This window comes from Ctenocephalides felis, unplaced genomic scaffold (assembly GCF_003426905.1).
Source record: "Ctenocephalides felis isolate EL2017-DRISC unplaced genomic scaffold, ASM342690v1 CF-g0.4_SCAFFOLD_01170, whole genome shotgun sequence".
Classification (NCBI taxonomy): domain Eukaryota; kingdom Metazoa; phylum Arthropoda; class Insecta; order Siphonaptera; family Pulicidae; genus Ctenocephalides; species Ctenocephalides felis.
Window position 1 is genome coordinate 71,789,350 of NW_020537324.1, and position 27,163 is coordinate 71,816,512.

The 27,163-nt window shown below is 28.5% G+C and overlaps 1 protein-coding gene, 1 long non-coding RNA gene and 1 other non-coding gene across 4 annotated transcripts; all 3 read left to right on the top strand.

Moving 5' to 3' along the window:
• Positions 1–403: 403 nt before the first annotated feature.
• Positions 404–17,136, top strand: LOC113366002 (Y-box factor homolog). 2 transcript variants are annotated; one of them, XM_026607549.1, is made up of 8 exons: positions 404–613; positions 3,893–3,956; positions 4,027–4,060; positions 5,827–6,046; positions 9,483–9,694; positions 11,987–12,268; positions 15,021–15,065; positions 16,475–17,136. In XM_026607549.1, exons 1-8 carry the CDS (start codon positions 553–555, stop codon positions 16,520–16,522), a joined length of 966 nt encoding a protein of 321 aa, XP_026463334.1. In that variant the 5' UTR covers positions 404–552; the 3' UTR covers positions 16,523–17,136. The 2 variants fall into 2 exon arrangements, with proteins under 2 accessions (XP_026463334.1, XP_026463335.1); XM_026607550.1 differs by lacking the exon at positions 15,021–15,065.
• On the top strand, positions 7,154–7,290 carry LOC113368505. Its single transcript, XR_003366418.1, has one exon. It is a non-coding gene; the product is annotated as a small nucleolar RNA SNORA53 (small nucleolar RNA).
• A 7,631-nt stretch (positions 17,137–24,767) lies between the features above and the next one.
• Positions 24,768–25,188, top strand: LOC113365653. The gene is made up of 3 exons (XR_003366231.1): positions 24,768–24,870; positions 24,927–25,048; positions 25,101–25,188. It is a non-coding gene; the product is annotated as an uncharacterized LOC113365653 (long non-coding RNA).
• Positions 25,189–27,163: the final 1,975 nt, after the last annotated feature.

The following is a 27,163-nucleotide window of genomic DNA, read 5'->3' on the forward strand; positions in this document are numbered from 1 at the left end:
CTAATAAGTTACACAGTATTTATTATCATCTATTTGAAAACATTTAAAATTCCTAGAATATTTCATTACGGTACGGAAGTTCCGGTAATTATATTAATTAGTATTATAATTTGAATAATGTACAAAAATATTTTTATAATATACGTTTTTAAATGTTTCATATATAAATTTAATTAATTTCGAAACATTACTCGAAACTATATTCTTAAATCATTGTAATCTATTTCCATATTCAATTTTCGAGTTGAATTTCGTGCCGAAATAAATTTGCCCAACCTGAGTGTGCCGTGAAAACTTGAAACATGCGCATGCAATACTACGCGCATGATGCACAAACACCCGACGTACGTCGTCGCATGAGGCAATACGTCCGAACAAGTTTGCTAGCGTGCCGTATGTCCGCGTTCAAATCAATTTGTTATTTTTGTCATCACAAGCTAGAATGTAAAACAGAACATCTTAAAACGTGAGATTGGATAGTAGTTAACATCTCGGAGAGGTCGGGAGTGTATTAACATCTTAACCACCGTCACCCACTCGCCAAATTACACCATGGCTGAACCAGAAAAGGCTCCTGAACAACCAAAGGTGCCCCCACAGAAGCAAATCATCGGTTAGTTGCAATTATTTTATACTATTCATAGTACTATGCATGCCTCTGGCGACCGGCGGCCATGTTTGATAATGCGTCTTTACGATTCGTATTTATTGACCACATGGCGTTTTGTAAAGGAATTTCCTAGTTTATTCCTTAAACATCACTCATCCACTTTATACAAAGTGCCATTTACGTTATACATGATGCTGTAAAAGTTATAAGTTAATATTTTGTGCATGATTTTTTGTTCTATTTGTGCCGGTTTGGCAAAAACTTCGATTGCGAAGGAAGCGTCATAAAATTTTATTGCGTGATAAGCAAATAATAATCATGTATAACATAAAAATAAATTGTGCGATGATTGAAATTGATTGCTTTCAGATTTCTCGAGATAATGACGTATGATGCAAATCGTAAATTGATATTTTTATAAACAAATTTTATGGCTATAAACAATTTTTTTTGGTTATGTATTACAAATTGATTACAACTTAATTTCCACATTTTTTCCTTAGAATATATATTTTGGAGATACAGATGTTATCTGTTCTTATTAAATATTGTATTGTATTTAGCAAAATCGTTTTTTTGCTTAATTAATCATCATAATTTACAAAATTTCTTATGCAAATTCATTTCTACATTTAATCATGTTTACATTACCTATACAATATTATTTTGTTACATTTTTCACAACCACACGAGTTAAATGGAGTTAACTAACGATGGAGTTTTCAGGTTTATAATTTTTGTAAGGAACAATCACTTATTTTATTTGAAGGTAACAATTTCAGCCTTCGAAAGGCTCTATGCCAATCTCAAATTTATATTGATAGATTATAAATTTCACAGCTATAAACACTTTTTTTAAATTATGTATTATAAAATGATCAGAGCTCAATTTGGACTCTTTTCACAACCACACGTGTTAAATACAATTAACTAATGATGGAGTTTTCAGGTTTATAATTTTTGTAACAATCACTTATTATCATTGATTGCAAAGGAATTGGAAGGTAGCAATTTCAGCCCTTCGAGGGCTCTATGCCAATCTCAAATTTATATTGATATAAACATAAATTTCACAGCTATAAATACTTTTTTTTAAATTATGTATTATAAAATGATCAGAGCTCAATTTGGACTCTTTTTTTTAAATATCTACTTTTCTTTTAAAGATAATTACATAGGTGATGTTCTATTCATGTATATTTTACTAAATATCATATCCAAATTAAAAAAATCTCTATTCATTATTTCTTACTAGACAATGCTATGTAATTAACAAAATCGTGTTTTACTTAATTGTTAATTATAATTCAAGAAGTAGCCATACAAATTTATTTCTACATTCAATTATGTTTATATGAACCATTTTAATTATTTTTCCAAAAGGAGTTTTCAGGTTTATAATTTTTTTAAGGAACAATCAATTATTAATTGGAAGGTAGCAATTTCAGCCTTCGAGGGCTCTATGCCAATCTCAAATTTATATTGATATACACATAAATTTCACAGCTATACACTTTTTCTTGGTTATGTATTACAAATTGATTACAACTTAATTTCCACATTTTTTCTTTAAAATATCTATTTTGAGATACAGGTGATATCTATTCTTATTTATTAAATATTGTGTTGTATTTAGCAAAATCGTTTTTTACTTAATTGTTAATTATAATCCAAGAAGTAGCCAATGCAAATTTATTTCTACATTCAATTATGTTTATACAAACCATTGATTTGTTACATGTTTCACAACCAAACGAGTTAAATAAAACTAACGAATAAGTTTACAGGTTCCTAATATTTTTTGTAAGGAACAATCACTTATAACATTGACTGCGAAGGAATTGGAAGGCAGCAAATAATAATCTCATATAAAAATAATTCTTATGAAGGATAATACTTACCCTTCGAGGCCTGTTGCTAATCATGTATCATGCCAATCATCAATTCAATCATCATCAATTCATAAATTCATTCAATTATGCATCAGTATATAAATTTCACAGCTATAAAACATTTTTTGTTATGCATTATAAAATGGTCAGAACTCAATTTGGAATTTTTTACGATTTACTTCTTTAAGAAATAGTTACATAGTCTTCTTGTGTATTCGTGTATTCCTATTAAATAATGCATTGAAATTAACAAAATCGTTACCTGCTTAATTGTTCATTATAATTTGATGAGTTTCTAATACAAATTCATTTCTACATTCAATATTGCTTCAAGGACTTTTGTTAATTATGTATAACTCAATTTCCATTTCTTTTTAAATGTCACTTTTTTTTAGAGATACAGGTGATGTCTGTTCTTACTAAATATTGCTCAGTATCAGATCGATATTTTCATAAATTAATTTCAATTTTCATAAAAATATCAAGTTCCAAATATGTAATAATGTAATTGTACTATTATGTTCTTTTTTTTTAGCATTATGTTCTAAAGCTACACAAATTAAATCAAAATCAACTAAGTAATTAGTTTTCAAGTTTATAGCAATTTTTGTGATGAGCATGAATGCTGATTACGAAGGAATTATCATCAAATCTTATTATCACATAACCTAAAAATAAATCTTACGATGATGCAAATGTATTGCTTTCAGTCTTCGTGGGCTATTAATTAATATATGATGCAAATCACGCATAGTTCATATTTACAAAATTTGTTTCAAAAATGTATTTGTAAAATGGTCTCCAATTCAATTTTTGGTCAAGAGTTCACTTCAAACTTCTTGTAATATCTAACTTTTTTGAGAGATCTTTACATATGTGATGGCTTCCTATAAAAAATTCAATTAATATGAAAGATAAATTTAATTTTACTTTCATTACAATATTTTGTTCATTGTTTCAAAACTGCACTAGTTAAAACAAATGTAAGCAATGAATTGTTTTTCAATTTTATAGCTTTTCTGTACATAACATAAAAATTCAATTTAATTGCTTTGAGTCTTCATGGCTTTTGCTATGTTTTATCATTCAAATCTTAAATTACTGATATTGCTGTAAATACATCATATATATATATTTACAAAATCAATCATAAACATATTTTTGGATATTTTTTTTATATATTTGTTTTACTTCAACCAGTATTACTTTTTGCTTTAATCAATTTTTCTCTGGAAATGTATATTTATTAAATATTGTATGGAAATTAATGAACAAAATCTAATTTCAATTGTTGAAATTATGTTAATTTTTAACTAATGCCATTTTTTGTTACATGTATTAAAACCATTTAATTCGAAAAAATTAAAATGAACTAAATACTCTTTTTCAGCTTCAAAGGTGATGGGAACTGTGAAATGGTTCAATGTCAAAAGCGGATATGGATTTATAAATAGGTCAGTATAATAATTATAGATATTAAATAATTGATTTCAGAAATCTCACCAATTTTTTTTTTTATTTCAGAACTGACACCAAGGAAGATGTGTTTGTACATCAAGTAAGTATCTTAACATAACTATTCAAAATCTGCTTCTTATCTTAAAATCTGTTAGATACAACTTTTTCATATATTGCAATAAAACGTATTATTGAAGATCATTAGTTATCAATACATAACAGAAAAATTCCCAATGATCTCATAAATAGCCATTTGTAAATGCTAATATTATCTTATTTCTAATATTATTCTGTTATATTTATTATCTGTCACTTATTGTTTTTATTCCACTTTGTTCTTTTTCTAGTATTATGTTTGTTATTCACAAATTTAATTTTACTTATTAATTTTATTTGCTTTTATTTTATACTAGATGACCCGACAGACGTTGTCCTGTTCCCATGTCTACAATTTTTTAATATATATACTAATATTTACAGCTTACCTAAAATAATTATTGTTTTTTAAATTACTCTTTATGCCAAAATGCATATAAATTTATATATGAGCAATGTTAAATGTAGAACTGCTTTAAATAAAATCATGAGTCTCAATTCCCACACTATATTGGAAATTGAACTCTTTTAAACGGTATAACATAACCATAACAATACATTGGTACTTCATGTTGGATTAAATAAATTTAAGTTTTTATTATTTATGATATCCAAAATTGTATCGTAAACTTTTCCTAATCGATATAGTGAGGGCCGAATTGTATGTATTCATCTTTACTTTCCCATTTGTTGTTATAAAGTAATTTTTTTACGAATTTTAGAAATATTGTGGAAAGATTAGTAAAAGATGCAAAGAAATTATATATTGAAAAAAAAGCTATTTTGAAAATTTAATATCCGAAACTTGTGTTGGCGCCCCCTAAAGCGTGCGCTCGTATTTTTCGCATGCATCGCATTAAAGGTTGGACCGGCCCTGATTAATACTTGATTTCATATTTTAAGTGAATTAAATTGTCATATCCTGTTCATATGTGTATCATTCAATCTGTCATACATATACTGTATCTTATATTACTTGAATTTCTGGCACATCTCAGCTGCCTTTCGGCAATAATAATGTAGACATTTCATTTTTCTTATTCATAATAATAAATTTATTGTACATATTCTAATATTGTCTAGATTCATAAGTAAATTGAAATTTTTGGCAGATTGTTTTCATTTGTTCTCAATGCAAACAATATGTCGTTTTTTGCAATTTTTTCCATTTATTTCTACAATATGGCACATACATCCCAGTACTTTATAATCACATACGTTCTAGAAAATTTCCTTAACAAACTTCAGAAAGATTTATCAAAATCCGAATAATCGTTTAGGAGGAATATACAGCGAGTGCTTGTAATTTAATATGAACTTTATATGCAATGAAGCTCAAATTGATTATATTATTGATTTTAGTTAGAAAACGTTTGTATGTGAAAAAGAAAAGGGCTATTTTTAGGGTTTTTCCGGCAATTATTCGATTTTGTCTCGCCGTAAGAACCATCATTGGACTTCAACAAACATTTTAAAAAAAGAATTGGCAAATTGGTCCAGGCGTTGAGTTATGCGCTTACCAACACATTTAGCGATCCATTTTTATATATAAGATTAAATCATCATAATATGGATATCATTTTAATGTAAATACTATCCTTTATTTTGTACTCTATTTTCATAATATTTATGATATTGTTCATTAATGTTACTAGATGCTATATTATTCAGCAATTGTAACTAATATAATAATTTAAAAAAAAAATACATAATAGAAACATTGCTCTATTATATTTATGACTTAATATTTTTTCTACTTTTTATTTCCAGTCTGCCATAGTTAAAAACAACCCGAAGAAGGCTGTCCGCAGTGTAGGGGATGGAGAAACTGTGGAGTTTGATGTGGTAATTGGAGAGAAGGGAAATGAGGCAGCTAATGTGACCGGCCCAGAAGGAGAGCCAGTCAAGGGAAGCCCATATGCGGCCGACAAACGCCGCAGCTATCGCCAATGGAGCTACCCTCGTGGAGGACCCAGGGGACCCAGAAGAAGTTAGTAGAATCTTAGTAATAGTCGCACTACAAATTATAAGTGGTGGTCGTTCACTAATCACATGAAGCTTGATTAAAAAAACAAGTGGGGCGCATGGCATCGTGCCTTAAGGCAAATTGCTGGTACTTCCCGTACCAAAAATTATTATTTTTTAAAAACGATTAACATTTTTGAAAAAAATTTACTTCGAAAAAATTAGATTTTTGAGAAACTATAAATTTTACAAAAAATTACTTTCTTTTGAAGAAAAAAATTTTTTTTTAAAAAAATTCTTTATTTTGAACTATTTTGGAAATTCCGAACTTTTTTTTTTTTCAATGTAAATGTACTGCTTTAACAGCATAGAGACGAAATGTCAAAGCGCGTAAGCGCCGCGTTGCCGTCTAACGGATAAACATTGATACGGAACCGATAGGAATGTTAACACAATTTATACTTATTGTTAAAATCTCTATAAAATATCTGATAATTTCATGTGCGTATGTCTAATGATCATTTTTGACCGCCTAATGGCATTTAATTTTACTTTTTTTTTATTAGATCTCCGAAACCGCTAGACCTGCCTTCATGAAAATTTGACCAATTCATCTTGTCAATACAAGTAAAATGTTTTTTGAATTATTAAAATCGGACGCTCCGTTCTCTTAAAAACTGTTACCATTTTTGGAACTTTTTGCCCCGTATCTTCGGAATGGCTAGACCTACCTTCGCCAAAAACTAATCAGCACGTCTCCTTATCAATACGAATCGAATGTTTTTTGAATTATTCAAATCGGTTAATCTGTGTTCCCGAAATCGTCGACGAAAATTTGTATCCGCACACACATATATCCATTTTTTCTAAGGTATGCCAAAATATTCAGAAACCTCTGAAACATAAAAATATATAAAAATTTTCATTTTCGATTTTTTTGCGCTTGCTATAACTAGCCCTATGGGAAGTTAATACTTATCAAAAGGGGGATGTATTATTATAACTGGATTTAGAATGAATTTTCCAAATATATCTGTAATGTTAGATTGGGGAGTAGAGGTATTTTTATGTAATTTTTGGATGAAGATTTAAATGTGATTAGTGAATGGCCTCTGTAAATAATTTCAATTATTGCATTCTCCTTAGATCCACTTTCGGTTACCATAGAAAGTGCTTGAGTCATAAGGGTGCTAGATTACGGTACCTCCAAGTAAGACAATGATTTCAAATTTTTAATATTTGAAATCAAAATCTTTATTTGGGGAACAATATTTTAAATTACATTTTGCTTTTGTATACATTTATGGAACATACTTTGAGAAAGAATCCCAAAGGATACATCAGAATTAGTCAATATGCGTATTCAATTGAATATATGAAATATCATACATATAATTTTATATATAAAATTTCTGTGTCACAGTGTTCTTTCTCGTACTTCTCTGAAACGGCTTTACCGATTTTTACCAAATTTTCTATGCGTATTCAGTAGGTTACGTCTATTTTTCATACCCCTAGATGATAAGGATTGTTAACCCTTGAATATTTTTTTTTAAATTTTTGGACGAATTTTTTAGTTTCCACATTTTTTATAATGCAACCTTAAATTTTTACTTTATCACCAACCTCTATTGTTTAGTCATTTTTCATGCCATGTTCAGTCATTAAATATTTTTCACATGATTTTGGTTAAGATTTTTAAGCTTAAAAAATAAGCTTAAATTTTACTTTATAAAAGTTTATTTTTATAAAGGTTTGTCTAACCCTCTAATACATTCTTAAATTTTGGGATCAGTTTATGGATTTTTTTAATGCAGAATTGAAAACTGCAATTATTTTTACTTCAATTTACTATTTATTTCTCTCAAGGGTATATCCACCCCTCTCAAGTGCATTTTTTGCTGAAAAGTAGAAAGATTGAATATTAAAATCTGAAGATACAACAGTTTTTGATAGGAAGCTATAGGTACCATACAAATTATGGCAAAGCTATAACTTTTTTCATATCAATTTTTTTTAATCTGTCAATTTTCTGGGCATGTCACATAACAATGAAATTCAAAAATGAAAATTTAAAAATCTTAATTTGCTTTTTAATTAAAAAATTAATGAATTAATGAAAAATGCGTTAATAACATATCTAGTATTATTTTTATTATTCACAAATTTTATTTTGTTTATTAATTTTATTATTATTACTCGCTTTTATTTTATATTAAATCATCAAACTACGGATATCATTTTAATGAATATACTATCGTTTATTTTGTACTCTTTTATTTAAATTCATGTTATTGTTCATTATTGTTACTAGATGTTAAATTATTTAGCAGTTGTAACAAATATTGTGATTAAAAAAAAACATTAAAATCTTGCAACTTCAAATGGACCAATTCAATTTAAATCGTATCAGTTTCTTGCAAAGTCTATTAACTCTTTCGACTCGGCATAGTCATTTTATCGTCGCGCTCGGATGCCGCCACTCCGGCGGCAAATCGTGTCGTCGCTAACTAACCTTACAATATTTATTTAGTCAGGATATCAGGATTTATTATTTTGTAAGCCATTATAATAGATATTTTAATATACGCAGTGTTTTTTCAGAATATAACTATCACCAATTTTTGTTATTTACTCTAATAATGATCTGTGAAGAAATGATTTTTTAAACAATATACCATGGTCTTGGGCGCATTTTTTTAATTTTTAAAATTTACTATTTTATTATCATAATAACTATATTTTAAAGTAATATTACCACATTTTGAAAAAATCCGATACAAAAAAAAATTCGAGTTGAGAGATATGTATAGCACTATAATATTCCGAGCGCAGCGTACCGACCATCAGTCGGACTCCCTAGTGGAAAGTCTTAATATGACCCAGAAAATTGATATATGTGATAAGGAATCATAAGTCATTCTTTTATGAAATTTGAAACTAATGAAAGATGACAATAGAAATATGCGTTAAACAGTTAAAGTATGTTTTGTGTGAAATCTTCTGTGCAAGTAATAAAAACTTATATTTATTGCACTTTTCTGAAGCTTAAATTTGTTGAATTCATTATAAAAACACTTATTTATATTATCTTATCGTACAGCATAATTTTACATGGCTGAAAAATAAAACTTGAAGTAAAAATATTAATTTGTTACGCGTTTATATAAAAAACGCGTTGCAGTGGGAAAACTATATATTTTTTGTTACCTTCACCTTTCACTAATAATGAACATTTGCAATCTGCTATTTTTATACTAAACCTATTGTACTAGAAATATTTTTTATTGCATCATGTTTGCCGAGTCACCTGATAAATTATTAAATTTATCAGGTGACTCAGAATTAGGGATACATGAGCAAAATATAATTATTTAATAGTATGTCAAATAAATACATTTGATGTTAAAGCGTTTTATCATTTACAGTAATTTACATTGTATATTTTTCCCTTATCCTAGATTACGAAGGAGGCGAAGGTAAAGAAGGGTCGGGTTCGGGAGGCGAGAACGGTGATGGGCAAGGGCCCGTACAAGGAGGCGGCCCACCGCGTGGCCGATTCCGCGGTCGCGCACGATACAGCAGCTATTACGGCCGTGGCGGACCGCGAAGAGGACCACCGCGCGATCATCAGACGGACGGCGACGAACACGAAGGCGCCGACGACTCGCAGGTAAAGAAAATACGATTTTACACAAAATTCGTATCTTACTTCAAAGTCATACTAATGTATATAAGTGTAATAGCTATTATCGGTTACATGTACAGTAGAGCCTCTCGATTAATCGGACTAATTGTTGTCGATTGGGATTCGGATAATCGAAACTCCGGATAATCAAATGTATGAAGAATAATATTGTGTATTTATTAAAAATAATAATTACATACATACATAGCTACGAAAATGTTTATTAAGAAATTGAAATCTCCTTATGTATGTACACATATGTTTAACTTCCCGAAGGAGAAGTTTGTTTTCAACAAAAAATCCGATTCACTAATTTTATGTGTTCTCGACGTTTCAAGCCATTCTGAATCGAATGAGATCAAATTTGGAAAAAGTATGTGTGTGCGTGTGCATGCATCAACAGGATTTTTGCCGTTTTCTTGTAATAAGGTGTTAAAAAAAATTTCGTCGATTTTTATTATTTTTTTGACGGTAGACACCGTAGTCTTCTAGATCATACTAAAATATTACGGCCCTACAACAATTCGTTTAGCTTTAAAAATTCGTCAAAGTTTGCAAAAAATTAGTATGGTCTTTTTGGCATTTGTCAAAATTCAAACTTTCATCGATGTTTGCTCAAAAACGCCTGAACCTATTTCCAGATATTTAAAAAGCATTTGATGTATCTCGATGAGGACTATCATTTGTCAGTTTTGTGCGACGATCTGCCAAGGCGTTTCTTTATCATTTGGGAAAAAGTACATTTAAGCTCATACTACCGAAGAATCGATTTTGAAAAATCAAAAACTGTTTGAAAGATATTAGTTGGGAATGATGCTGAATAGTTTTAGGTGAAAATCTACCGAGCCGTTTTTTTGCAATTAACTGCTGAAAAAAAAAATTAGGCCGATTTTTATGGAACATTTTTTGGCTATATATTATGGTCTTATAGAACTTACTGAATTATTACGCCCTTACGATAAGTAGTTTAATTTTAAAAATTCATCAAGTTTAAGAAAATGAGTAGTTCTTTTGACATTTGTTAAAATTAAAATTAGACGATTTACTTGGTATAACAATATAGTACTTGGTCTTAATAAACATACTGAGCCATTAAAGTTCAATTATAAAAATTATTGATTTGTGAAAATTTGCATTTAGAAAATACTCCGAGTTAACGTGTTCGTTCGGGTTCAATTATGTGTAATAAATCCACTCAGAATACTTCTAATCAATCATAAATTAATTTATATTTTATGGATTAAGTCACTACACTTGTCTACATTAAATCAGCAACTGAGTAATTAGTTAAATGACTAATTGAGTAATTAATATATTAAGACCTCTGCAACAGTTTGAATTCGATGGTTTTTTAATGTACTTTGACTTATCAAATATAAATATTTGATATAATATTCAACTAATACTTACTTATATAATTAATTTCTTTGTGATTTATGTAATGTATTACATAGTCTATTATCTAGTTACTCATTTAGTTAAATCTATTTATAAAGACATTAAAATATTACCATTAATTATGGTTTGTTTTTAATTTTCTCCAACTTTTGTCTTCTTTTAATTTCCTGTAGGGTAATTTAGTTTTTCTTTTGTTAACAAATGGTAGTTATAATTGCATTCTCCTTAGATCCACTTTCGGTTATTATAGAAAGTGCTTGAGTCATAAGGATGCTAGATCACGATACCTCCAAGTAAGACAATGATTTCAAATTTTTTAATATTTGAAATCAAAATCTTTATTTGGGGAACAATTATTTTTTAATATATTTTTAACTTTTGATACTAACATTGTAACATCTTGAATACATTTCTATATAATATTTAATCATTATAAAGGTTCTCATTATTTAAATATAATTATTTTAAATATATATATTTTATTTCATTTCATTCTTACACGGCTCTACAATATTTTTGTTGCTTATTTATGATGAATTTAATATTTTGTATATTATTTCTTATGCCATTTTGTTGAAAGTTGACAATTTGACTGAGGAAGAGTCAAATTTGGACTAGAAATTCATGGATCTATTAAAATTATTTTAAGGAACATTCTATTTTTTTATTTTTATCTAAATGGATGTTCAAGAAGTATTTTGTTGTTAATCAACATATTTATCACCATTTGAAATATATATAAATATATATATATATATATATATATATATATATATATATTTATATATTTATATCTGAACTTAGGGTAAACTAGTGATCAATATTAATACATCTCCACATTCTTCAACTCAACTTACATTTCTCTTTACCTCTCTCCAGGGTCAACCCCGCGGCTTGCGTCGCGGTGGCGGAGCTCCGCGCCGCTTCTTCCGCCGCAACTTCCGCGGCGGTCGCGGCGGAATGCGCAGGCCGCGCAGCGAGGACGGCGGCCAATCGGCCGGCAACAATGACGGTGGCACCGGCGGCGGCGTCAGCGAAGGCGAGGGCGGACACGGCGAAGGCGGACAGGGACAGCGCGGACCGCCTCGCCCGCGCTACAGGCGCCGCTTGCCGCGTACAAACCGAATGCCCCGCTACCAGAGTGAGGGAGGGGACAAGAAGGTCAGTGGTCAATTATATAATAATTGATTGTGGTAATTTTGAACTGCTGTTTTGATTTAGGCTTTTACGGGACCCGTCAAATAATACTCAAAAAATAATAGCACTAGTCGTAAATTTATAATTTTATTAAGAAGGTATTCTAGTGTAGAAATTCAAAATAAGTTTCTTCGTTTTTTTTCATATTTTCATATTTTCAAAGTTTAACACTATTCCCATATCATGTTTGCTATTCCTACCGCGACCGATACAAAATCTATATTTTTCAGTATTGAATGAAGAGTTAATGCTAGTTTAAGGTTTTATACAGATACAAAATATTTCTTTTATTTTAGAATGCGAAATCAACATTTTATTCTGTTTTATCCAATTTTTTACGTTTTTTTTTCTTAGTGTATTTTCTGCACACGCATTTTTTACGGTTTTGGCTAATTTCGTTCGCCCTATCATCTTTCTGAAACATTATTTAAAATATTTTCTTTTAAGGAATCTGTTTTTTTGTATTTGTACTTAGTTAATTTTTTTTCTGAATTCTTGTTGGAACTATACCGGAAGTTAATTGTAATAGAAAGTTCCTGCCTTGTACAACGTCTTCCCGTAATTTCTTTATGTGACAACAATGGATTTATCCTGAATAAATACAAAATAATGTAAATCCTTGGTAAATTCTCTCTAAAATTCATATTTTACCGAATGATTTCTGGTTACTTTATGAATGACATCTACACCAAACACGACGCTAATACCAATTGAATTGACTCCCCGTATTAGTGTAATTTTTTCACCTTATGTGTATGTAAGTGAAAATTAGAATCTTCCTTCTTACCTTCCAAAATTGTAAATATTATTTGAGTGAAGTCCTTGATTTTTAGTTCTACCAGTATTTGTAACTGTTATATTGCTTCAATTGTACTTATCATCACAGTTTCTTTTTTACTAAAAGTTTAGCTATAAGTAGGATAGTAAAAATGCTTAAATTTTTTATACGGTTTCATTGGTTATAAATCTTCAAAGAAATTATGTTTTTCACGTATACTGGACGGTATCAAAATTTTACACCCCATTTTTGCGATTCACTGGGCATAATTATATTTACATAATACATTGAACAGTTACTAAAATTTTATACTACGTTTTCCTGAATATTATTGAACATGTGATGAATAAATTCACACCTTACCTTTATTGGAAATATGTTTGTCGGTAGTAATACGTGTTCTTTTACAACAATTTTGATTGCTGTAAATTTAGTTGAACCAACCTTTGGATTCAAAACAAAACCTATCAATTTGTTGTTCAGATTCCTTTGTAAAAATTTGTCTACACATAGACATTGATCAAAAATAGGAAAACCTACTTTTTGTATCGTAGAAGTGCAATATTTATACTCTTTGCCTCATATGCGCAGCGTGCATACAGATTTGGAAAAAGAGCATATAAATTTGCAGAAGGCAGTTTTTACCACTCTAAATTCTTCTGAATTTACATTTTCTTGTAAGTTCAATCATATTCTTAACAATTACTACAAAAAATGCCGTCCGAACATATGACCGGTCGTCAAATGACCGGTCATATTTATTTACTAAAACTGATTTACTTGAAATTTTCGGAGAATCTTCTTTATAGCCTTCTCTCAGGCAAATACTAGCCTCCACCTCAAATTTCAACTCGACTCATCCTCAAATTTCTAAAAAATTGAAACTCATGAAAGTGGTATAAAATTGATCCCTTTTTCTCGATCATATTTGTCAAAAAACAATTGTTTAACTTAATTGTAGTATATACCATAGCGACATCATTGTAGATTAATGATCTTTTTTTTTTCATTTACTTTAGGAGGGTTGCAATTGTGGATATGGTCACGTGTCAACTTTTTGATTACTTCTAATTTTTAATATTAACTTTTTTGGTTTTAACATTTAACTTGTACTTCTACACTAGAATACCCCTGTAATAAATATCGTATATACAATTTTAATTTTTTCAATCAAGTTTTCGAAACTTGAAAATTGATACGTGGTCAGTTGAATTTTTTTAAAATCAGTTGAATTTTTCGCTACATTTGTATATATATTTACATTTAGGAACACAATGCATGTTTAAGAATGGTTAGTTGTTTGGCCGACAAAATCTATTTCAATTTCCTAAGCCTGCACAATTTACTATTTCAGTATCTTTATTTCTTTTATTACTTAAATCCGCGGTTTCCAACCTGTGGTACGAAAATAAACGAAATAATATAAAAAACAACGAAAAAATATTTTTTTATGCAATATTTTTACATAATATTGCATATAATTTGTAGTCTGATAATACATTTATGAAATGAAATTTTTGTAAAAATTAAGGGGGGACAAAATGTTTCTTTATTATTGTAGCGCGGTGCAAGAAAGGTTGGAAACCACTGATTTTATTATTCTCAAACTTTATTTTATTTTTTATTTTTATCCTTTTTCTATATCAAAGATGAGCAACTCGCATTTCGCGGGCTTGATGCGGCCCTTTAAATATTTTTCAGCGGTCCGCGAATTACTTAATATTATCCTGTCAATAAATCATGTTTGTTTTCTTTACTGCATTAATTTATCAAATAATTACCTTTTTTAAATTTTGTACTTTTATTTACCAATGTTTATTGCTATATATCAAGCTTTGTGATTAATCAATAATTGCGGCCCGTAAGTTAAAAAAGGTTGTTCATCCTTGATCAATATCCTATTTATTATTTTATTATTCATTCTTTTGATTTTATTAGCCTGAGGCATCTTCAACTTCAAATGGAAGTTCGTCCACCCCTCAAGTAAGTTAGACTTCTAGCCTTTTAAATCGTTAATTGTATATTATTGTACGTACACCCTAAATTTTTGTTATAATTTGTAAAATTTTAGTGTTTTGTAAATAGTTTATATTGTGTGCGTTCAATAAAATCATGATGTTTATATATCGTCGCCTTTCCTTAATAATAATCTATAGACTTTATCCTAGGGAATGCAATACCGGTATACCCGTATACCGCCCAATTTTTTTCTAATAAGTAATTCTATAGTATAAACAAATGTCAAAATATGATCTTAACTCTTCAATAGAGGGTTATATACACTTAGGATTTTCTAAAAATTTAATTGGTTTTCGAAAAACCATTTTTTTAAAAGAAACTGCAATTTTCTCAAAAATTATTTTGTTTATTGCTTCAATTAATTACCACATTTATTATTTCTTTATTGAAATCTTTTTGGATTTTGAATTCCGCATTTTCTTCCGAGATAAAGTGGTTACCGCAAAACGTGTTTTTCAAGAGGTGGTCCCGCAATCTGCTGTTAATCCGCCGTCTAACGGATAGACATTGATACGGAACCCATAGGAATGTAGACAAAATTAATACACATTATCCATAAAATATCTGACAATTTGATGTGCATATGTCTATTGATCATTTTTGACCTCAAAATGGATTTTTTTCCCTAGATTTCCAAAACCGCTAGACCTGCCTTCCCAAAAATTTAATCAGTTCATCTTGTCAATACAAGTAAAATGTTTATTAAATTATTAAAATTGGACGCTCCAGTTCTCTTAAAAACTGGGTTGCCGTTTTTGTCACTTTTTGACCCGTATCTTCGAAATGGCTAGAAACTAATCAGCACGTTTCCTTATTAATAGGAATCGAATGTTTTTTTAATAATTGGAATCGGTTGAACTAATTGAATTATGGACGAAAATTTGTATCCGCACGCATGCACACACACATACATCCATCCATTTTTTCTAAGGTATGCCAGAATGTTCAGAAACCTCTGAAACGTAAAGATATATAAAAATTTTCAGTTTTGATTTTTTTGCAATTACTATAACTTGCGCTACGGGAAGTTAATTATAAGGCTTAAGTGCGATAAGTGTGAGTTTCATAAAAAATATATTTGAAATCTAGTGATAAAAAACGAAGTGTTTTTCCGAACAACCTTATATAATTTATATATGAAGTTTAGTTGTATATATAATTTTTTGTATTTGTACTAATGAGAAATTACCGCAAAAACCGGTATCGAAATTTATCGGTATTGCATTCCCTACCTTATTCATTATTTTTAACATTTCCTTCCTATTGTTTATTTTGTAAACACACTCTATTATGCATGACTATTTTTGGTACAATGGTAAATTAACAATTTAAAAAAAACTTGGGTATTAATATTGGTCTTTTTTGTTTTCTAGGAGGGTGGGCAACCCGTTCAGAACACCGTTACAGAAAGCACTGCTTGAGCAGTGGAACATGTCTCGGGAATCTCAAAGATACCTTTAGCGAATACAATATCTATTACTGTTTGCTAAAATAACATTTTTATAGACATCCCCCTTTAAAAATGATAAGGAAAATAGGTTGCACACATATTTTCTAATGCATAAAAACTGCAGGATTGGTTTTCTTTTTTATTTAATTTATTTATGTGTGAAGTATGAAACAATGCTTATTGCTGTGCAACCTCTTTGGTTATGTATTGTTAAATCATAAAACGTAAAGATCTGATTTTTAGTTTGTTTACATTTTGACAAACCTGCATTAGAATTGATTTGCAGTGAGTAATTTTAGAGTTTGACATTTAATTTCATTTTAAAATAATAAAAAAAAATGCTTTAACGATGCATATACCAATTTCATAGATATTATGTTAAACCAACTAGTTGAAAATGACACATCTAAGGTATATTTAAAATAAAACATCAAAAAAATTATATCAAATGACTTCGAATCATTTAATATCTGCTTGTAACAATATAGATATTAATAATTCACAAGTTGAGATATCAAAAAAAAAAAAACACCTTAATTTTTTTTGTCTAACAAAACCACCCTATGTAAGGAATAAAAATAAATAATCCAAGGTTCAAAATCTATTGTCTCTTGTAATTGTAATCATTGAATACAATTTGATTTAAAGCTAAAATATAATTCTTTTCAATAGTTTGATGTTTGTAATTATTTGTGATATGTGTAAAAAATAATTTTGAACCTTTGGACAAATAATTGTATAATATTATTGCTCTATATTGTATAAGAGAAATAACATGTCGGTTAACAACTGCACTTCCTGAATTGCTTTCGAAGTTGCATAGTAGCCACTTGTCTCTTAGTAGAAGACTCGATTTAAAATAAACATACCACGAAGTTGGTGTTCTGTTAATTTCATATTGCGGGTCCTAATAATATGGAAAATGCATGTGTGTGAAACATCAATTTAATAACTTAATGTACATGTTCTAAAAATATTAGAAAAAAAAAACGAATCCAATATTATCTGACATTGCTCAAATGTTTTTTTTGAACAATGTGTGTGTGGGTGGTGCTCACAGGACACCATTCTGATAACATCGGTACATTTATTTATCTTTGTGCTCCTCACGTTCAACACATTTATATTGGCAACATCAATGTGTACCATAAATCTGGTTGATAAAGTAGTTTTGTATTATTGATCAGATTTTTGTTCAATAACAATAATAGTTAATTGCCTTAATTTTTGATGTTTGAAGACATTCATGGAAATTAATCCAGTGTATTGGAAATTGTAAATTTGGTATATATAATTTTTTCACGAAACATGTGCATTTTAAAAAATCAATAAATCTACAAAAAAATTGAAAATATTTCTTTTCTTCCTCACTCTTCTTACAGGGAGTTTTTTTTACAGCTTTTTTTCTTGTTTGGGTATTTATTTGTACAGTATAAAAAAATGTTGATTGCTTAATGAATTAAGTTGTGCTCAATATCTGAGTTTTTTTTAAATAGGGAATGCAATACCAAAAAAGTATGCCGCCTGATTTTTCGGCGGTATTAGTATATAAAATTTACTATATAATTATATATTATACTATATAAAATTATTATATTATATAAAATTTACTAAAATCTAGTAAAAAGTGTTATATATGCTTGGATACAAAAATTTTGAGCAATTTATAGTTGAACTGTGAAGTTTAGTATTTTGATAAATTGCAATACATATATAGATTTAGAACTTTTTTTTTCCTTCAAATCACATAAAAATTTTGCGTTAATAAAAACTAGATAAAATCTGCATTAACAAAAACTAAATAAAATTTACTAGAATTTAGTAAAAACTTTTATATACACATGTACACAAATTTTGAATACCTTCTAGTTAAATGCGGACTTACATATTTTGATAATTTGCATTATATGCATTTAAAACTACATTCGCTAATGTTGTTTTCTCAACGTTTCAAGTCATTCTGGATCGAATGATACCAAATTTGAAAAAAGTTGTATGTGTGTGTGAACAGATTTTTTGCCGTAAATCGACGTTTTGTCAAAAACGGCTGGACCGATTTCAAAAATTTAAAAGCCATTCGTTGAGCATCTCGTTGAGGACTAGCGTTTATAAACATTGCGCGACGATCAGCCAAGCCGTTTCTTTGTAAATTATATGTAAAAAAAATTTCGTCCACGTTTCAGCTCGCAATTCTGAATCGATTTTGAAAATTCAAAAACCGTTCGAAAGATATTGCTTAGGAATTGTGCTGATTAGTTTTTGCTAAAGATCGCCCCGGCCGTTTTCTTGTAATAAAGTGTTAAAAAAATATTTTATTTGACGATTTTCATGATTTTTTTCATTGTTTATAGATATCATGGTCTTCTAGATCATACTGAAACATTTCGGCTCTACGACAAGTCGTTTAATTTTAAAAATTTGTCAAACTTTGCAAAAATTAGTATAGTTTTTTCGGCGTTTGTCAAAATTACACCTTTTATCTACTATTTATCTATTAATTAACTATTTAACTATTAACTATTTAATCATTGACTATTAACAATTTAACTATTCATTTATGTCTATACACTATTTACTGTGAACTATTTAACCATTTAATGTTAGCTATTTAACTATTTACTTTTAACTATTCAACTATTTACTCACCACTATTCACTATTTAACTATTTACTATTAACTATTTAACTATTAACTATCAAATATTTAACTGTTTACTATTTATTCTTAACTTATCACTATTCACTATTTACTATCAACTATTAACTGTTTAACTATATGACTATTTAACTGTTTAACTATTGACTATTGATTATTTTACTATTTACTATTTAGCTATTGACTATTCACTAATCATAATTAATTACTATTAGCTATTTATTATTCTTCATTCATTATTCATTATTTTTATTCATATTTATATATTTTTTTTATTTTTTTTATATTTATATTTAAAATGTAAAAGTATACATTTACCAAAACACAATGGTAAATGTGCACATTCACCAAGAGTGCACATTTACTGTAACATATATAATTTTTAATTTTTGTACTAGTAAGTTTCAATTTTGTTTACATTTAAGATAAAAATATCGGTATTTTACCAGTATTACTGGTTTTCAAATTGAAAAATCACCGAAATACTGGTATTGAAATCTTTTATCGGTATTGCATTCCCTAGTTTAAAATATTGAGGTAGTATCTATTAAATTTCAATAATTATTTTCACTAAAACCATTTGAATTCTTATGGAAGTATAATTTGTTTATTTACACATATTTATGAATTTATTTTTTGTATTAATTAATTATTATTCTTATAGGTATCGAGTGATGAATATTTGTCTGAATGATTGTTTTGGTTTTACAATTGTGTTTAAAATTAAATGTCAAATATTATAATTAAAAAATTAAATGTTTATTTTCTAGAAGATTTTTTTGATTTCAGAGTCTAATGTAGAGCTGCAACAGCAATTAAATATATTATTAATTTAATTTATTATTTATTAATAGCCGACTGTGCAAATAATAAAGGAGAGCTTAACAATGCATTTATAGTACATAATAAAATACTATTGAAACATTAAATTAAATAATTGGAAATAATATGCAATATTTATAGAAGCTGTTTTCATGATGTGTTTTTGTCAGTATCCTTTACTTATTGCATTAAAGTTAGTAAAAACATTAGGACTAAAGAATTTAAAGGCTTTAGATTTTGTAATAGAAAAATATTTGCGTTCGTAGAGAAAATCCAGATACATTAAAGGATACATAGTAATGATTTTCAGAAAAAAAACTATAGCATTATTATAAAATTTAAGTACTAATTAAACTCTTTCAGTAAAACGTGTGACGAAAGATGATATGTTAAATTCATTCAATAACATATTGTGGTCAAAGCCAAAGATTAGTATGTCCTTAAATGTAGTTGAAATTGGAAAATTATTTAACTTACATCTGATATTTTATTGAGAAAAATATTAAATTGTAGAGGACCAAGATTGGGTCCTTAAGGCAGACCTGAGCTAACAGACGCAAAACTGCTCAAAGATTTGTTGAGAATAACAAATTGCTTACAATTTTGAAGATAACTTATAAAAATGAGTAATGAAACCAATCGTAGTATATAATTGTATATACTACATATGTATGTACTAGGGTTTATACAAAAACCGACATTTCAGAAAACCGGTTTTCAAATTTTAATTTTACTAAAAAACCGTTTTTAACCGGTTTTCGAATTTTGTATAGAAAATAAATTTTTGCTCGAATATTCTGTAATTTATCCGCAAATTTAATGTAATTTAGAGTAATATTTGACTGAATTTATTTATAGTTCTATTTTATAGATAGTAAACAAAATTATTTTAATTTTAATTAGCAGAACTAAAAAATAATACTTTATCTTGATTAAATAACTTTGAAAATAATTATTCGTTATTCATGCATCATTATCACATATAAGAATGAAAATATTTTTATGTGATAGTGAAAGGAAAGTTTTCGAATAAATCACAATAATACATTTTTATATATAAAAAAATTCATTAAATTAAAAAATAAAAGTAAAAAAATATTAGATACGTGTTGATACATACTTGTTAATATCAATTTTAGTTTTAAAAATAATTAAGTTAAACTCGGGTATTGTCTGTTCCGAACAATTTTAATTATTTGATTTTAAACATTCTAATTGTTTTTTTGTTTAATAAAATATGATTAAAAAAAACTGAGAACGTCTATCGAATTGCTGCTTAGACGTGTCCTTTGATTACTCATAAAATTTCCTGAAATAGAAAATACTCTCATACTTGCGACCAAATTATGCTTAATTGTTTTTAAAGCCTGATATAATAATTCTGAGTTTTTTGTTCTTTAATTTGTGGCTTCTAGGGTTTAAAACTTTTTTTTTTAGTTTGAGTAGAGAAGTTACTTCTTCTAGAAGAAATCACACTGATTTAAATTAATATATACACTGGTATAAAAATCTAAATGAATATGAACAAAACCTTTCTGGGAACCATGCTATTGAACCGATATGATTTCAAGAATCAAAACGCTTTCATCTATCTTTTATATTTGGCTATATTTGCCATTTTCCATTTATACTGTGAAAATTGACTTTTTTCACTAAAAAACCGGTTTTCGAATTCCATAGTTTTTGCCAAAAAAACGGTTTTTGAAAACCGACAAAGCCTAGTATTCTATCAAAGCCTAGCATACAATGAGTGTATTAACTTTATTGAATGAATACTACTATTGTGTACATCTCCAGTGTTCGTAGTAAATGTGATTCAATGAGTAGTAAATATGAATGAATGAATTCAATGAGTGTAGCAAATTTATTGAATAGAATATAAATCTACTACTATTGTATAATAAGTCAAATTTTCAGTGAGTGTAGTAAATCTAATTATATAAATAGTAAATATACTACAATTACTGTAGTAAATTTATCGACGAACGTAAATCTACTACAATGAGTATAGTAAATTTAGGATGAATGAAAATCCACTACTGTTGTGTTGTAAGTCACTAGTGAGTGTAGTAAATCTACCACTAATAATACTACAATTGAGTGTAGTAAATTCATTGAAGAATGTGAATCTACTTCTACTGTGAGTAAATTTATCGACGAACGTAAATCTACTACTATAATATAATGTGTGTAGTAAATCTACTTCAATGAGTGTAGTAAATTTAGGATGAATGTAAATCTACCACTATTGTGTTGTAAGTCTCTAGTGAGTGTAGTAAATCTACTACAATAAGTAGTGAATATACTACAATCAGTGCTGGATTATCCCATAGGCCCGTGAGGCCCGGGCCTAGGGCGGCACAATTTGGGGGGCGGCAAATTTTTCCGATTTTTTTTTTTTGTCACGGCAATTTATTTTAAGGATTGATCTTGATCTAGATAATTCTCTATGAAATAGAATGTTATTCGTTTTCTAATCAAACTTATTCAAGGGCGCCTCATTAATATTTTTAGTGATGTATCATGTTTATTATCAAATTAATAAGCTTTTTTGTGAGAAATAAAATAAAATAAAACTAGTGGGGTGTATGGCATTGTGCCTTAAGGCAAATTGCTGGAACTTCTCGTACCGTAACGAAATGTTCGAAGAATATTAAATGTTTTCAAATAGATTATTACAAATAAATACTGTAACATTGTCTAATATTTATAAGAATTATATAAACTGAATTGTAAAGTTGAAACTATTTTATAAAGTATATAAGTGAGTTTTAAAACTTTAGTCAGAATCAAAAATAAAATCTGAATTATTTTCGATATAGTAAAAAAAATTGTTTTGAAAAAAAATTGAAACAGATTTTTTTTCCAAAATCAATTATTTTGTTAAAACAAGCAGAAAGTTTTTTTGAATCATTTAAATCGGACGCTGGACGCAAAGGTAGGCCCAGCGGTTTCGGAGATACAAACCTAAATGTTAAAAAATTGCAGTTTTTAAGAGAACTAAGCGTGCGATTTAGATGATTCAAAGAACTTTCTGCTTGTTTCAACAAAATAATTGCCTTTGTAATTGCACTGTTCCAATTTTGTGAAAAAAACTATTGAAAAATGTGAAAATGCCGCCAAGCTAAGCACAGTATAAGTGAAAATGTCGCACAGAATTATTTACAAATGCGTTTAGACTGTGACTATACGGGAGCTCTTTTTTCAACTTTGTGCAAATTTAGGCAACTATTTTTTTGAAATTGAATTAGAAAAGAAATGACGATTGTTAATGTCCTGCAGATAAATTGATTTATGATTTATATTTGATTTGCTCAGATATAACAAGATATAACAAAAAAATAAAGAAAGTTACTGTATCTGTAACAATATATTTGAAAACCGTTTAAAATTTTTCGAATATTCCATTACGGTACGGAAAGTTCCAGCAATTTGCCTTAAGGCACGATGCCATACACCACTAGTTTTATTTTACAATTATATATAAAAACGCACAAATTAATAAGACGCAAATACAAATAAAAACGTATTTAATACAAATAATACTTCACAATCAAATCAAATATATGAATCAAACAGAAATAGATGCAAATATTAGCAGTAATAATTTCGACCATCTCGCCACGAAGGTTGAATTATGACTGATTGTGAGGTACAATAAACATTTCGTATTGCACCCTCTATGGTTCCGTACCCGAAACTATTCAATTCGATAACAATTTTTGAATTTTTGAATTTTAGTATCATCTGGTAACAATTCATAGTTTTGTCCCTTTCTGACCCCAATAAAAGAAGTGCGTAATAAGAAATAAAATCATTATGTATTTGGACCTTTCGGTCGACACTACAGTCAGAGGTAAGTCTTTTAAAAAATATTTATGTATTATGTAATCATTTCGTGCATTCAGTTTCAAATACGTGTCATGAAACTTGTATTTAGGTTGATTCGATTTGAGTTGATTTTCTGGTGAATTATAATTATAAGAATGTAAATAAATTGAAGTAAAAATTCGTCTCTTTAATATTAAACGATTTGCGTTACATTTTCTAATCCAAATATTTGTGCTGAAGTATCGCCTTAGTGTTTATTGTTGTGAAAATATTTAATTTTAGCCTTTGAGTTAACATAAATAATTTAATGCAATCTTTAGATTATCAAATTTAAATATAATTAAATAATATTAAATTTTAATATAAATATAAAATGTTTAATATAAAATATTTACGATTGACTACATTTGTTTTGTTTCAGATTTCATACAGTGTTTTGCGCAGTGGCGGATTGCTTTAGGGATTTATTGTGCATGAATTTTTTTTTATTCAATCTCATTTACAATTTTTAATTATTTTTAATAATTTTGTTAAATTATTATGAGTTATTTGCGTCCACATTTTAATTTTTTTTTTTGTTCGTGCGAGGACTTATTCGTAATTTTAATATCGTTTAAAACGATTTCCGCGTTTAAATGTGTTCCTGTCGCCTACCCTCCACGGCAGGTTCTAGTAATTCGCGTTTCGTTATTATTTTTTTTTTCATTCGGTGTATGGGTCCTTGCGATGTTTTTCCCAGAAGCAACGCAACCCCATACACTTTAATTTATAATTAGTATTATTTATACTATGTTTATTTTTTTGGAATTATTTTATTAGTAGCATGGATGTAAATAACTCGTCTAAAAATCTAAAAACTTTGTTAAATAAATTACTTGTTTTTATTGACTGATTTTTCTACTGTAATGCAATGAACATATTTTAATTAAATATTTTAAATTTTTTGTGATTGCACAATAAGTCTCCTGAACGGAGAAATGTTGAAGACGTACTGTTTGAAGTTAAAGAAAAGTATGATGGTACAAAACCCTAAATTATGTAAAAAAATAACAAAATTAACATTTTAGTGTAAATGGGCCTCAACTAAAGATACCAGGAGGTTGAATACTACAACAACGAACAGGAGAAGATGTGTACCTATATGATGTACCAGAGCACTGGAATGATTACAAGCAGGCTGCCACATATAGTATTTATGATTCATCATCTATTCCATGTTCTCAAGTCACTTTTCATTTCAGGCATGCAGAGTTAAATTACCCTTCATATTTGGGAGTGAGATGCTAAACATACCAAATAGCAATCATTGCACTCTAACAAGAGTATCCTTAGTAACCCTTTCAGTTCACCTCAATATGGATACGTACAGGTTTTCTCGTATTCATAAGTTAATATTAAGTAGTTAGACCTTAGTTAGATATAAGTATAAAATATTTTTATTTTTGTTACCGGGGCCCCGTTTGTATGTTTGCCCCTATTTTTAGGGGCACTTGTGTTTTTTTATGTCATTTCAGATGTCTTTCCAAGAAAATTGCTTACCAAGTGAGTACCAAGAACTACTTCCTCAACCCATAGAAGAAATTGGTCAGACTAATTGATGTACCAAGACACTAAAATTATTGGCATACTGCTAAGTAATATGTATAAATCTTTTTTCTTTATATTTTCTAAACCGCTTTTTTATTTCAGGATTACAGAATTAATTTCTTTTCGCACCACAAAGCACCAGGACTTCTAAATAACTGCCAGGAGGATATGCATATTTAAAGGTTTTTATCCTATTATTGTTAATTTAATCTTATTATTAGTTATGAATATTTATTCCTTTATTAATATAACCGGGGCCCCGTGTATTTGTTTGCCCCTATTTTTAGGGGCATTTGTGTTTTTTTTTTCATTTCAGATGTCTTTCAAAGAAGACATTGTATTGTATGTCGTCTATATGTTTTACCAAGATATACACGAACCACCAAGAGACCACTGCCGAATTAAAGGATATGTACAAGTGGGTACCAACAATTACTTCTGCAACCCATACGAATAATTGTAATGAAATTCTATGTTTACCTGTTTTTAGGTCTTGCACGAGATTTGGCAGAAAATAACATCAACTCAACCAACCAGCACCACTACTACCTGAACTACCGCCTACAACTGAATTGGATCATATGACATAATCAAAAGGAAAATTAACTGTGAGATAAGACTTTCTATTATTATAGTAGTATTTAGTTAATATCAGGTTAGGGGACGTTTTGACATTTAAATCTTCGGTCGTACTTTTTTTCTGGTTGTTCGCGTACTTTTATTCAGAGCTCAAAAGGGTGGCGTCGTGAAAGAACCTCTCTTATATTTTTCGCGCTTTTCTTTACATTAATTAATTAATTATCATTTGTTCTTAAACTTCATAGGCTGGGAACCTATGAAGCTTTTTTCCAGGGTTTACATGGTGGATCTGGGGGGTACATCATGTAAATGCTCTTTTTTTATAAATTTACAATCACCGCTAAAATACTGAAGTACACATTTTATATTGATTTTTTTCTTCGCCACGAGAGGTTCTTTCATTTTTAAAAACCGAAATTTTTGGGTACATTAGGTCATTTCGCGGGGGTTCTTCTTTTCGCGATATATTCGGGTCAGTTAGGTATAATTAGTATGTAAGTTGGTTTAAGTGGATTAGGGCTGCACAAATCGATACTTAGTAATATTTACACTATATCCATTTCCATCTGAAATGTTAGAAACGTAAATATGAATAGAAGTATCTATTTCTGTGGCGACACCACATTAAAAAAAACGCGCCTGGCAACTCTACCCCATGGGTGGTGAGGAAAAGAGTTGCATCCTAATTAAGTATATATAATTATCAAAATTATAATATTTAAATAATTATGTTAATTAATAAACATAAATGTGTCAATATATGTGTGTGCATCACTGATAATTAACTAATATCGAAATATCTTAAAATAAAATTTTTGCAAAATAATCTTTGCTTTTTAATATGTGGTTTATGTTATTTTTAAATTTTTTTTTCAGAACTTCATAAAGAATTATTAGATGCTTTCAGAAAGAATATTGTCAATAATTATTAATTTTGAATTAGTTGAAAAAATACTATAATTATCTATAATTATATTTTATCTCTTTGCATTGTAGTATGAATATAGTATTTTTTCAACCTCTAATTCAAAATCAATAACTATTATTCTTTTCAAAAGCATCTAATTATTCTTTAGTATATGTGAAATTTAAAACTTTAGTCAGAATTAAAAATAAAATTTGAATTATTTTCAAAATT

What these genes read in the sequence shown, in the direction of transcription:
- LOC113366002 (XM_026607549.1), top strand. Translation starts at nt 553, where the DNA reads ATGGCTGAACCAGAAAAGGCTCCTGAACAACCAAAGGTGCCCCCACAG. An exon ending in CCCACAGAAGCAAATCATCG is followed by an intron (nt 614 to 3,892) that starts GTTAGTTGCAAT and finishes ACTCTTTTTCAG; the next exon opens with CTTCAAAGGTGATGGGAACT. An exon ending in GGATATGGATTTATAAATAG is followed by an intron (nt 3,957 to 4,026) that starts GTCAGTATAATA and finishes TTTTTATTTCAG; the next exon opens with AACTGACACCAAGGAAGATG.